The sequence below is a fragment of the Octodon degus genome, unplaced genomic scaffold (assembly GCF_000260255.1).
Source record: "Octodon degus isolate 3935 unplaced genomic scaffold, OctDeg1.0 scaffold00002, whole genome shotgun sequence".
Taxonomy (NCBI): Eukaryota; Metazoa; Chordata; class Mammalia; order Rodentia; family Octodontidae; genus Octodon; species Octodon degus.
In genome coordinates, this window is record NW_004524578.1 from 18,624,281 (window position 1) to 18,638,861 (window position 14,581).

The 14,581-nt window shown below is 46.1% G+C and overlaps 1 protein-coding gene across 1 annotated transcript in view; it reads left to right on the forward strand.

The window, feature by feature from the left end:
- Positions 1–14,581, forward strand: part of Abhd2 (abhydrolase domain containing 2) — a 105,617-nt gene that overhangs the window by 12,472 nt on the left and 78,564 nt on the right. Inside the window, exons 2-3 of the mRNA XM_004623289.2 lie at positions 9,914–10,012; positions 12,369–12,568. Coding sequence (XP_004623346.1) covers positions 12,375–12,568 — 194 coding nt within the window. The 5' untranslated portion in view covers positions 9,914–10,012; positions 12,369–12,374. The remainder of the gene's footprint in view (positions 1–9,913; positions 10,013–12,368; positions 12,569–14,581) is intronic.

Below are 14,581 nucleotides of genomic sequence, written 5' to 3' on the forward strand. Positions count from 1 at the left end.
AAAAAAAGAAAGAAAGGCAGATCAGTATGGAGGAGACCCTGTCTCAAAACAAACAAAAAACCCCACACATACAAACAAAATCAACAGAAGAAGGCTGCTGGCAGGTCACACTGGCAGTGAGGACTTGCCCCCAGGCTATAAAGAAGGCGGAGGAAAGTCTTCCAGAAGGGGAGGCCAGGCCAGTAGTGGGCAGTGGGCTACAATGTGGGGACATGGAGGCATTTGAGGGTGTGAACTTCTGTCTCTTTACCTGGAAAATGAACCTATTTAGCTCAACCTCCAAATATACCAACCCAGAGTGCTTTCTTCTGAACCTCTGTTTTTCCAGGTTGCCTGGTGTCCTCAGAGCAGGAGGCCACGCTCAGGACTACCTGGAGGCTAATGGCCATGCTCCTTGCGCGTTAAAATTCCTGAGCAGTTGCTTTAACACTAACATTATTCTAATCTTGAAGTTTTTAACAAGGCAATGTTCCTCTAAAGAATGCAAAACATCTTACAGCCCTTATTTTGAGTATATCTGTGGATATTTATAATTATAAAAAAAAAAAGTTTAGCCCACAGAATTTTATCAACTTCTTTCCCTCAATAAACCATAATGGAATTTCTCCTTTCCTATTTTTAGAAGAAAGCATAAACTTTCAGGGTTTAGATGACTCATTCAAGATTACTTGGCAGAACCTGGGCTCAAACCCAGGTCCTCTGATTCTAAAACCTGTGTCACTCAGTTACACTGCATGGGCTCTTTGGCTAAGCCCTCAAATTCCAAGAAAGGCCAAGTGTACTGCCCAGAGCTGCATAGCATGTTGGGCAATAGGGAGATGATTATAGATGCCACTGGAAGCAGGCAGTGTGGAGACTCACAGGGGATCCCCTCCCTCCCCTGCCATCCAAACTCTAGCGCTTCCAGATCCTTCCACTTGAGTCGTGTCCTAGAAGGTGGGGTGAGACCCTTTCAGCAGAAGCTGGATAAGGCTCCCTGAGACCAGGTATTGGGGCTGGCTTGTTCAGCACCCATGGGTGGCCATCTCACAGCACCCTTTCACTGTTAGCTCATGGCCCTGAGCCCAAATCTGTCCTCTGTATTTACCTATACTAGCTGGTAGCATCTGTTGTCTCAGAGTCAGTCACTGTGGAATCCATGTGACCTCCAAGCCTACTGCTTTAAACTGCCAGGAAATCTGTTCAATTCATGGCATCTGAGGTATTTATAAAGAGTAAGTAAGGCAGACACTTCTGGATCCTGCTTCATGCTAACATGCTTCAGATGCATGGGAGGTGTCTGCTTCTTTCATCAGAACTTTCCATCAGTGTGGGAAGGACACAGAGCCTTGAACTGCTTCTGCCTCCTGCTGCAGGGAATGGTGGCCAAGGCCTGAGAATTCATCCTCTGAGGGCCACTGAGCTGGGGAGAGGCAGGAACGGAAGCCGGCAGAACCAGTCCCTCCTCCAGGGAGGACCAGGGCCTTGCCTATGGGCATATTCCTGTTCCAGGACTAACAGCTTACTTAGGTAGTAGTAGCTTAGTTCCATGATCTGGCTTCAGGGTTGTAGGAGAGCAGAACACCCAGGAATTGGGACTCCCTTGTAGTTTTACTTTATTAATGGGGTGGGGGGAAATGTACGTTCCTTGCTGTTGCAGCTGTGGGTGACACTTTCTCTGCCTGCTGAGTTTGTTTAGGTGAGGGATCCTTCCCACCCTTGCCCCCGTTTCTTCCTTCTATGTTTATGAAGCAGGGTGTGTGTGAGCTGCATGCTCTTGTTCCTAGGAGGCACCCAGAAGCTTGTTTTATGCCACAAATCATAAGCGATGCTTCTCCTCAGCTGTACCCTTGAAAATGCCAGTAAACTATAGCCACTGAGTTTGTTGGGTTCTGGTAAACTGAGATTTTGCTTTTGATATTACAGAATTTAATTACAGTAATTTAATTACAGGTTTTTTATTTTTGAGCACAATGTTTAGAGCTGTGGAATCTGTCTGTGAAAGTGCCTCTCCTCTTTGCAAGTTCTGTACTCTTCACGGAGGAAGCGCTTGGCTGATGGCTTTCTGTCTGCTCTCTGGCATGGAGTGGTTTCTCAGAGACAGCAGAGGTCTGCTTGTGATTTTCCTAAGTGCTTTCAGTTGCTTCTCTAGGAGAAATCCCAGCTGTGTCGGGAAGGTTCTATGCAGAGGGGCAGGCTGGCCCACTTCCCTTAGGCATCTTAGCAAAGACCTGGGAAAAGAGCTCAAGCGAATGTGCTGTTGACTGGTGACTCAGTCTTCAAGTATTTTTAGTTTAGGGAGTTTCTATTGTGAAAGTGCCTGGATTAGTAGCCATTCTTGACATTTCAATGTAAAGTTCATATTTTTTGGCTTTGGGTAACTTTCCTTCTAGTATTAGGAACTGGTAGGCCATTTTCTAAAAGCAGGTGGAGTACGTGGGACCTTACGACTTTGCAGAGGAATATGGTTAAATAAACTCATCACCTGGGTGAGCCTGTGCAAAAAGGCAATTTCAAGGCCTCAATTTTGAACACACAGCAATATTAACATAAGTGCATTTAATTATGTGTCAGTTCCTCTGGTTTTCTTGTACTAAACTGTGTCTGGCCTTGTAGGATCTGCCTTGTAAGAGATGTTGGACTAGATCAGCAAGGTGCCTTCTCCTTCCTGTCACTTTCTACCCCACTCCCACCCTGGTCCCAGTCCTAGAACCTGCTATGAGCTCCAGGGCAGCCCTGGGAGATGGGGAAAGAAAGCAGGTCCTCCGTGCTTAATGTTCAACTAAATGTCTCTTGGCATCTCCTGGAAACAGGACTGGAATGGGCGTGATGGTCCTGCCTAGCGTCCTAGCACTCTGGGAGACCAAGGCAGAAGAAGGATTACAAGTTTGAGTTTAGCTTGAGCAATTTTGTAATTTAGCAAGACTTTGTACTTTGTCTCAAAATTTAAAAGGGGAGGAGAGTTGGGGATACAGCTTAGTGAGAAGCTAATCATTAATACCATGCGCACACACACACACACAAACACACACACACTTTTTTAAAGGCTGAAAAGTGGTATATGCCTGTATCCCAGCACTCTGGGAAACTGAAGCAGGAGAAACACATGTTCAAGCCCAGTCTGGACAACTTAGTTGACTTATTGAAACTGTCTCAAAATGAGAAATAAAAAGGGGCTGGGAGTGTTGCTCAGTGCAGAATTCAGTCCCCAGGCCCACAGAACAAACAAAACACAAAACTGGCCCTGTTGTTGCCAATGCTTGTCCGTCATTTTGGGCTGTAGGCAGCAGGGAGGGGGGTGCTTTCGGAGCCTGAGTGCCTGAGCACCCCCAATACTTCATTCCACAGAAGAGAAGAACATGCAGGCCTAGACCAGCATGGGTGTGCAGAGGTGATTCTGTGAGCTGCTGGACAAGGTGCTCACCTACCTGGGGACATTGGTCCTGGCAGCAAAAGAAGGCACAGGACCCAGGTTGTCAGGGGTGGGACCCGCTGTTCTGAGTGGAAGAGACCCTGTGTGGAAAGCCTTTCTGGTCCTTCTGAGGGCCCCAACCTATGTACTGAAGGCCTCTGCAGGTAGAAAGACACAGCTCAGAGAAAATGCTGGACCTTCAGCATCCTCTGTGGGTGTGTCAGAGAAAGCCAGCTACTGCAGCATGACTTCTGCTTTTTTCTACTATGATAGCTCTGATTCCCTTAGTTAAATAACAAATAAGGGGAGAAGCTGGTCCTTTTCCTGCCTGTTTTCTCCTTAGATGTGATATGGTGCCTACATTAGGGTGGGCTCTTCAACGGCCACCAAAAAGGCTGAAAGATCAGGCTGACGGAGGATGGAGACAGACCGTGTTTTCAGGGACACATGTATGCCGAGTGCTGTGACTTTCTGGTATCCTCCAGCTATTCTGGGAGGGATGAAGCCTGCCAGAGGTCCCTGTGCTGGCCGGCGGGTGGCTGAATGGGTTTTTCTGCAGGGAGGAGGTGTGGCTAAGGGGCAGCCTGGCTAAGGTCGGGGAGAAGGTGTATGTTAGGAGTCCCCTTTTAACACAAAAATAGGAACAACAGATTGTGGAACTATTTAAGGGACTTGGTGATCACCATCTCTTACCCAGGAGCTTAGGAAATCCAGTATGGCCCCACTGTAGAAGAATCAAGAAGAGCATCTCCCAGGATTAAGTTTAGACTTGCAGGAGGAAGTCCTTTCAGTAAGTCGGCCAGGTCTTGCAGTGGGCCAAGGCCTTTGTGTTGGTTAGGAAGGCAAATCCTTTGAGGTGATTTCTGTGTCAGGTTATGTCATTTACAGAGGCAAAATGGAGAATCTAGTAGTGGTGACGGTACTAATATTTTGGGACACTTACTGAATTAATATGATGGAAATATTGGCATAAGTGGTGCTCCTACAATGGATAAATGTTCAGTTTATTTGAAGAAGTGACAAAGGCCCTGAGCGTTGCCCATCCTGATGAATTTTGTTGTATATAGTCTAAGAAGCAGGGTGGTACGCAGGGGCTGTGTTCTGTGACAAAGCAGAGATTTTTTTTTCCTTGTGCTTTTAGCCAAGGACTGCAATTCTATCCCTGGCACCTCAGACAGTTTGAGCTAAAAGAAACCTTGATTGGCATTAGTTACTTCTAATGCATTCTGCTCATTTTACACATGAGGTGTTTAGAGCACCAAAGGTTAAATGACTTCTTCAAAGTCACCAGGCAGAAAGGGACAGAGCAGGCTGACCTAGCCCACAAGTCCCAGGACCCCCAACCGGAGCTGTCACTTCTGTTCTGTGTCTTCTTCTTCACCTGAGTGCTTGGCCATGGCTGAAGTGACAAAGACCTAGCCTGGACCTTCACCACTGGCGGAGATACCGGTTATGCATTCCTGAAAGACCAAGAGAAACATTAAGGTTCTTTTAAGGCCCAGTGTTGGACGTGTCAGTGCCGTGGGTTCCTTTGTTAATGTAAAGACTACAAATGGATTCTAACTATCAGTTTCAGCACCTAAATCCCACTTATACAATAGAGGCAAGCGTTCAAGAATAATATAGGAAGACAGAAAGCCCAGAGAGTATCTCAACACATCCTGAGATAGCAACAGAGATGGTGATAGAGATGGGGTGGGTTGGGCAGATGTAGACTTCCCATCTTCATATACCCAGTCTACCAGCACTTTTGACTTTGTTTCCCAAGGCAGACTGCTTTGTGGTCATTTCGATCAGATTTTACCTGCCTAGAAAGGAAGAAGGGCATACAAAATAGTACAGTGCAATCTGAATTTATTATGTCTAGGACAAGTTGAGAATACATATAATTAGTAGCAGGTTGGATGAGGAAATAAAGAGCACCATAGAATAAAGTTGCACGATAAATTGAATATTGTTTTGTTCTAAAGTTACTGCAGTAGTGCCTGCCTGGCAAGTACAAGGTCCTAAGTTTGATTCCCAGTACCAGAAAAATGAAGTGAAATAAACTAAAATAGCAAATTCCTGAATTAATGTCTAGATAGAGAGCTAGATCGATAGGCATTACACAGTTACAAAGATGCACATGCCTACTTCTAACTCCTACACTTCACGGGCTGGCCAGATAGCTCATTGGCAGTGAAAGGGCCAAGGGTTCGATCCCTGGGCACACTGAGATGGCAATGAGACTGGGCGTGGTGGCGCAAACCTGTAATCCCAGCTCTTGGGAGGATGTAAACAGGAGAATCACTATGAGTCCCATCTAGTAGTGAGATCCTGAGCACCCTGTAGACCCTTCCCTAAAATACAGAAGAAAAAAATAAAAATTAAATCCTACACTTCATTCACTCAGGCCCATTTCTAGCTGCTCCATAAATCCTTCTATTTAATTTTTTCCTCAACTATTCTTACCTCCAAGTTTCTAAAGTACGCATATTCGCAACATAAACTTGTCGCCTGAGTTAAAATGCGCGCTCCACTTAATTGTCATCCTGCACAATAGTCGGCACACAGTAGGTAGTCAGGTACCTAAGCCAGCAACATTGCGGGGAGGGGCCACTGGGATATGTGGGTCCAGTTCAGGCCCTGGATCCCGTGGGCCACAGTGATCATAAATCACTCCCAGGATTGCCTTCCCTGAAGATAACTGAATTTTAAAACCTTGGTATTGTTGCAACAATTACCTGCTGCATTTGCTATTTAAAAAAAAAAATTGTAGGAGGACACTGTCTATCACACCACTCAGGGGCCCCTTATATAAAGTCACATGTAGTTTAAAAATAATTTTGTGCCCCCAAAGCCCTGTTTCCACTGAGTATGTTTTCTGTCTGGGCCAAGAGCGCTTTTTGCTACTCTCTTTCTATTGGGAGACTACTGGCCTGGCTGCGTCTCCTCTTGCCCTTGACAGTCAAGAGGCTCAGAGACATTTGGAGCTGGATCACACACATATGATGATGTATGTATTTTCCTTGTACAGGATTTCAACTTTTTCCTGTCTTTCTAGTTACTATTTTAAAGCTTTTTCCCCCCTTTGTGCAGGGATTAAGCCCAAGGCCTTACGCATGTGAGGCATAAATTCTACCACTGAGCTAACCCCAGCCCTTAAAGTTTTAGCTCAGTGATCTAAAGTGCCTGCTTAGGCAAGCTTAGGCAGGTGCAGGGTCCTGTGGTTCAATCCCCAGCATCACATACCCGCCAGCCCCGCCCTCAGGGCAGGCTTAGCCAGCAAAAAATAGAATAAAATCATGATGAATTTTAGAAAATAGAAAAAAAGGGAAATTTCCAGTACTTTATAACCCTTCAATTTAGATATATAACATATCTTCGGATATTGTTGGAAATTGTAGAATAAAAAGGTCTAGAAATAACAATGATGTAAACGATGCTGTCATGGGAAAGATATCCTGAGGTAGGTGATCTCAGTCTGATATGGTGGCTCCACTACACTATCAGGAACACGAGTCTTTCTATTCTGCTGTCATCTTCATGAGGCCCCTAGAGTGACTTCAAAGTCACTCCTTGCCCAAAGTGGCTGTCAGAATGGAGGCAGGAAGGAAAAATAGAAGACAAAGGATCAACTCTCTGCCTATGGAGGAGCTTTCCTAGAAAGCAGAGGGGTATGGTTTAGATCTAAACTGTTCCCCAAAAGTCTCATATGTTCAAAAGTGGAATTTTGGAGAATGACTGGATCATAAGGGCACTAGTCTCATCAAAGGGTCAATCTATTCATAGCTGAGTGGGCTATTGGGCAGTGGATCCCTGTTGGAGGAAGGACATCATTGCTTTGAAGGATGTCTCTTTTCTCGGCTCTCTTCCCGCTTACTCCATGTCCTTGCTGCCACGAGACAAGCAGGTTTTCTCCACCAGGCCCTTCTGCCATGGTCTTTGTACCTGGAAACCAGCCAACCAGGAACCAAAACCTCTGACGCTGTAAGCCAAAATAAATCCTTCTTTCTCTGAGTGAAATTTTTTTTCCAGATATTTGGGCATGGAGAGAAAAGCCTAGCTAATAAACCAACCCAGCCAAAATTGGCCAGAACTTAATCCCATAGACTCACCTAGCTGCAAGGGAAGCTGGATTATGATTTTTTTTTCATACTCCAATTTTATTTTTTTTGCATATTTCCAGGTTCTGTTACTAAAGATGAAGGGGAGACTTACTCTTAGAATCAGCAGTCAGCTATTTCCAAGTCTCTCTCTCTCACTTCCTCTCTTGATAGATAGATTGATAGATAGATAGATAGATAGATAGATAGATAGATAGATAGATAGATAGATAGGCAGGCAAGCAGGCAGGCAGGCAGGCAGGCAGGCAGGCAGGCAGACAGACAGACAGACAGACAGACAGACAGACAGACAGACAGACAGATTAGTATACATATATTAGTATATACTCTGTAGTATATGCTACGTACTATATATGTAATATATAGCATAATATATACAAATACTACCATATATGTATAGTATTTATTGAAGCCATCTCAAGTAGTTAATGGAAAGAACTGAAAGTATAAGTAGACTTCAGTCAATAGTTAAATATCAGTCAACAAAAGGTGCTATGTTTTGTTCCCCTGTAAACTTTACCACTCTATTCTTCCCCCTTTTTCTATGAATTTTCACTTGCTTTTACACTAATAGCATTTTTAAAACATTTGATCAGTATGAACTTCTCCTGAGCTAGAAGGGACCTTAATTTTCTCTAAGAGTTACATATTCCAGTGCTTCAGGGCCTTTCAAGTCCTAGCCACAATTAGCCTGAGCCAGGAGCCAGGGCTGAAGATAATAATGGGTGCAGGGCATCGCTGAGGGCGCAGACTCTGCCTTATCTGAAGGGGTGGTGCTGCTCAGGCCTGGTCTTTGTCGCCCTGTGAGAATGCCGGCTCCATCTTGCCATATCTTAGAATTTTTTTAAGTGAAACCAAAACTCCAGATTCTTATCTGAACTTTCCCAGTGATTGTAGCTTGACAAGTCCATAATTTGGTGTACCCTGCAGCCCACGGACTGCTAGTTTGGGGTCTCAGGTCTGCCCAGGCCTGTTTCTGAGCCTGTGGGGCACAGGGGGCCCTGTTGTGGCTGGAAAGGCTGCTCAGAGCCCCCAGCTCCCCACAGTCATCTGGGGCTGATCTCTGCCTTCTGAGGCGATCATAAGAATGCAAAGCTGAGCAGGATGCTGGGAAGGTGAGCTGAGTCTTTCCTCTGACTGCTGCTTCCGTCTTCAGTCATTCTGCTGTGGCGGAATCAGGGAAAGAAGCAAGGCTTGAATCGCAGCTCAGGTTTTACAGTGACTGTGGCCAAGCCATTCAGCTTTTCTGGTTTTGGGGTGTGTGTGTGTGTGTGTGTGTGTGTGTGTGTGTGTGTGTGTGTGTGTTTTGCTTGCTTCTCTCTCTTTCTTGCTTTCAAGTAGCATAGCATGGTGGTTAAGAGCATGGTCCTCTGGAGCCAGAGGTGGGTCCTGGCTTTTCTACCACCATTACAACCTTGAGCAAATACTTAAAGCCTTCTTAAGCCTCAGTTCCCTCATCTGTAAAATAGGATAATAATCCCATCTCCCTTACTGGGCATTAAGAGTTAGTTTGCATGAATTATGAAGGACAGAGCTTGGTGTATAGGAGCTCAAAATTAGAACTATGTCAATTTTGCCTGTTTCCTCATGTTCTTGTGTTCCCTTCCTCTGCTGCTTTGGAATCTGTAGATTTTTTAGCATGTTTACAAGGGGGCTCAGGGCTCTGGCTCTTCACCTCACAGTGAGCACATGTTGTTTCCGGCGTCCCTCGGCAGCCTGTCTCTGGGACCCTGGTCCAGGCACAGACCTGGAGGTACTTCAGCCCTGTACCTAGCGCTTTCAGCTCTGTCTTGAGCTGTGTTCTAGTACTTTGTTTTTGAGCACCTTTCTTTCTTGCTTCTCTCGGCTCATAGTTTTCCTGCCATGACCTCATGTTTGAAAGAGAAGGAATGTGTCAGCTGGCTGCACTGTCTCGACCCAGGGCCTCACTCGGTTATTATAGTGGCTGCGTAGACATAGTGCTTGACCTGCTAGGCATTGCTGAAGAGCATGTTGCAAGGTGATGCATAAAAGCAGCAGGGATCAGCTTTAGCTAGGACAGGAAGCGCTGCAGGTAACCTGTCCTGGAAGCTGTGGAGAGCCTCCCACACAGGGCTCTGCCTACCAGGCCTGAATGTAGCCAAAGGACCACAAGAATGGCACATGTGTTACAGGACTTGCCAGACACAGTAGCACACACTCATGATCCTAGTACTCAGGAGGTTGAGGCAAGAGGATGGTAATCCAGCCTGCACTACGCAGCAAGTTCAAGGACAGCCTGGACTACATAGTGAGAACCTGCCTCACAAAGCAAAATAGAATTATCTTTTTCCCTCATGACATCGGGTGCAGAGAAAGTTAAACTTTTTATTTCAATCAAACAGTTATGTTCTCATTCTTTAACACGTTACCCTCTAATCTTTTTTTCATCTTTTAGGTTAATTTGAATAAGAGATCTGACCTGACCAGCTCAACTGTACACATACAGCTCTTCGAAGAAAATTAATATTTGCCCTGAGAGGAACAAGTGACACAGGTATGTATTGCTAAAACTCTCCTTTTTCTTGCTTCTCTCCACCTCCTCACATGTTAGTTAGCATGGAGTAGAAATGGGAAGCAAAAGACTTATTTTTTAATTCCATAAACATTAGCTACTCTAGACCAGTGTGCACTGGTAGCTCAGCCCCCTGGCCCAGGCCAGGCAGAACCCCTCCTGCGGAGCCACACTCTGCAGCCTGCATGACTCTGATCTCTTTCTAATGAAGGAGACAAGGAAGAACTTCTCTTTAGAGCCGTATTCCCAGCACACACTCCAAGAAACTTTGGACTCTCTGATAGGTTTTTACTGTATGCCTTCCACTTCCTAGATTTAAAAACCACAATTAACCAGCTGCTGCCTTGCCCTGGGTGTTTGTTCAACATTAGTCTGACTAGCTGAGGTAACAGGGCTCCATTAGGGTGAGGGATGGGCTCTATAGAGGACCCCTTGAGCACCTGTAAGTGCAGTGCTGTGGCATTATTTAAGCCATGGGCCCTTTGGAATCGGACAAATGCTGTGAAGCCTCTCTCTGAAAACTGCACTTACGCACAAGCTTTCATGTATGATTTCAGGGAGTTCCAGGACCCTAAAGTCCCACAGGGGCTCCACAGGCCCTCAAGTTAAGAATCCTTGTTGTGGAGGGTTATAGACAGCCTTCAGGGGACCTGACTGACCCCAGAAGTGAGATGATGTGTCACCAGAAGCAAAGATAAAAGAAAACTGCTCAACAGGTCAAATGTTGCTGCAGTTGAGAGGGCATTCCAAGATCTAGCCTTGATGCAAAATTGTGTCAGGGATGCTTTAAAAAAATAACTTCCGGTAAGGATGGTGGTACATACCTGTGAGTGCAGGATTGTGAGTTCAAGTCTTATCTGGGCAACTTAGCAAGAGCCTGTCTCAAATTTTTTGAAAAAGCCTGAGGGTGTAGCTCAATATGAAGGCACTGTGTTTAATCCCAGTACCACTGGGGGAAAAAAAAAAAAAATCTTCTTGTCCTGATGGTGGAAGGGTACTTAAGCAGCTGTGAACATTGATTTTCTTTCCTCTCTGAGTTGAGAACTCTTTACCAGGGATCATTTGCAGTGTTTTGAGGGCCTACATTTGCTGAAGTTGCCTTGATTTTAGAGAAGGATTTCTGGGGCCTTTCTGGACCTGACTAAGGACTCAGGGGTGCTGAGTCAGCTACACCCCACTTGTTTTTTGGAGTTTATTTGCCCTGCCTGTTTTGTCTCCATTCTTGGCTACCAGAGTTCTTGTAATGACTGATTTTTGCAGAGGCCACTTGGAATCATTCCAGGAGAAGCAGTTGCCACAGATACCTGGGCTATAAGAGTTACCATTTTCTTCTCTTTCTCTTCCTTCTCCTCTATCCCTTCCTCCTCTTCTTTTCCTCTTTCTCCCTTCCCCTCCTCTTTCTTTATTAGCTTGTGTTTTCCTAATTCCTAAAGTAACATCTGATGCTCTGTTACTCAGCTCAGCAGCAAGGAAAAGGCTAAAGGTTTGTTACTGCTACATTTGTTCAGTTCAGGATGTGTGTGTGTGTGTGTGTGTGTGTTGTGTGTAAAGTAAAGCTACTTTAAAACATGAATATTAGGGGTGCTTGTGGAATATAATATACATATATAGTTTTTGTGCTGTAATTTAAATTTTTGGTCTAGTGGTCAAATTTGGTTCACCTTTAGCCTAATTTTGTACTAGTGGATACAGCCAGGCTCCTTCTACAGGAAAAAAAGCCACAATCATTGTCACACTGCCTGAAACCGCCAAAGCCATGGCTTGGACTGAGTCAGAGCTAGACTCCAGCACCAGGGCCTCCAAGGAGGAGATGCCTGGGTCAGGCTGAGATTGCTTCTACTCGGCCTGCTCTGAAAACATAGGTGGCGCAGCAGGCAGGACAGCGTACCTGGCACCTGCAATCCCATCCACATTTCCACCTGAGGCTGTAAACGCAACACTTAGCGCACACCTGCTGCTCCAGGTGCGGATTAAGTGTGCAGTGCTTTGAGGGGGCCTGTTCACAGAAATCCATGTGCTGCCTCCAGTCCTGCTCCTGCCTTTTTTACTAGTCTTATTTTTCCTACTCTCAAAAAGACACAATGGTCAGCATTTTCCAATCTGCTCATCTTGGAAATGCTCATGAAATTAGAGAAAGAAAAGCCTGCCGGCTCCAGTCTGTGACGGTCCAGGGCTGTGTGCCTGCAACTGGTGGCTGCCAGCACATCGGCAGTTGGAAGGCCCTGGTGGTGTCCTCCTGGGTGTGCTCCATGGACACCCGTGCCTGGCTCACCACAGGATGTGCCTGTGCTGCGTGGCATGCTCCACCCCTCCTCAGACCTGTCCTTCTGCTCACCAGATCAAGATGAATGCCATGATGGAAACCCCTGAGCTCCCAGCCGTGTTTGACGGGGTGAAACTGGCTGCCGTGGCTGCTGTGCTGTACGTGATTGTCCGGTGTTTGAACCTGAAGAGCCCCACAGCCCCGCCTGACCTCTACTTCCAGGACTCAGGGCTGTCGCGCTTCCTGCTCAAGTCCTGTCCCCTTCTAACCAAAGAGTGAGTAGACAGCGTGCTGTCACATGCCAGCCTGCTGACCTGTGTGTCTCTGGGTGGTGTTCAGAGAAGACCCTTCTCGGGCTGGGGGTGCGGTACCCAGTGGTGGACGTGTACTTAGTGTGCTGTGTGTCCTGGGTTTGATCCTGAGCGTTCCCATCCTTGCCAAAAGAATCTTTTCGTGTTGTGGCCTTATGGCACTGATGGAAAATGTCCTCACTGGTATTAAACCAGCCAGTACTGATGGTAGCCAGTGTTTACTGGAAGGCCTGGGAGAGAATCAAGTCTTCGTTGCCTGCAAGCATCTTGTCTTCCACAGTATGGTATGATCCATGCCAAGGACCTTGCGCAAAGCATTAGTCATGTAGGTGGACGTGGAAGGCCTGACAGCATTCTGTTTCTTTAGCTAGTGCTCTGTTGCCAATCCTAGGACTGAGGAATCATCCAATCTAGAATGCGATAAACAAAAGGCACAGACATGTTAGTTGGATACTCTGTCCTTGTCATACCGGAAACTTGCCATACCGGAAACTGCACCCAGCATTAGCTGAGAGCTGTCTCCTGAGGAGAGTGGCCTCACCTCAGTGGACCAGGTCTCCCTGCAAAGGCCGTATGTGAGTTTTGGAGGTGGCAGGAAGGGCACTGCTTCTGACAGAGGAAGCCGTCGGGAGGCTGTATTCTAGGTCACACATACTGCTCCACACAATGCAGTGTGCAGTAACCCCGCCCCCGTGGATGTCTTCTGATTATGTCCAGGCCTCATTCACTCCCCATCAGGGTAAAGTCCCCCTCTTTGCCATGGTTGCTTCGTTCTATATCTTTGCTAGCTCATTCCCCTCTCCTGCTCTACCTCTGGCTGCCTGGAAAGCTATCTTTCTTCGTCTCCCTTCAACGTGAGACGAGGAGGGTATGATATCCTGTGGGTAGTAACATAGTAGAAGCCTGTCCCTTCATCCTTCTTGGGGTTGGTACACGGGTGGGTGATTCTTCCCTCCTAGCAAACCAACGGGTCACAGAAACAGTTGAGTGTTTGGTGTTTGCTTCCTCTAACTGGCTGACACGTGCCCTTAGACAAGGGTGAAGACCTTCCCCTGTGGGCTTTGGCATTCGGTTGTTCATGTATAGTTTTCTCATTGTTGTAAGAGTGACACCATGAAGTTTCCTCTTAGTCGTAATGACACCATAACCCCATGTCAAGACAGATAGTGCTTAACTCTGGTAGAGTGACGGTGTACCACATAATGTCATCTTATGGCGTCTGAAACTGCCCCTGCTGAGGGATTGTGTGTTGTGTGGCCTCCACAGCTTGGCACCAAATAAAGATGTAGTGCTTTTACTGTGCAGTGTTTGCAGTTAAAAATCTGCTCTGTGCCAGTCATGGTGACAAAGGCCTGTAATCCCAACTTTTCAGGAGGCTAAGACAGGAGAATCATAAGTTCAAGCCCAACATGGGCAACTTAGTGAGACTGTCTCAAAATAAAAAGTGAATTACAAAGACTACAGATATAATTCAGTGAAAGAGCACTCTTGAGTTCAATCGGCAGAACTACGGGGGGGGGGAGAGCAATCTGCTCTGTAGAGGGTATATACACAGTATCTATGTTTGAGAATTGTCCAGCATTTTTCTTACTTGTATTCTGAATGTTTCTTCAGTACTTATTTAGATAAGTCACTAATTTAGACTGTGTAGCAACCTTTTACCTCCTTTCAGATTAAGTGGACTCTTACTTTTTTTTTTTTTTTTTTTGTGGAACCGGGAATTGAACTCAGGCCCTTGCACTTGCCAAGGAAGCACTTATTCCACAGAGCCATCTCCCCGGGCCCTGGACTTTTACTTTTAAAGAGCTTTTAAAAGCAAAGTATTTAGCCATGTGCAGTGGTGGAACCTGAGGTAGGAAGCTTACAATTCAAGGCCAGCCTGGGCAATTTAGCAAGATCCTATCCCCAGCTCCCCTCCCAAATTATATATATATATTCCTCCTGTTTTCAGCATCCCCAGACTGGGATTATAGGCAC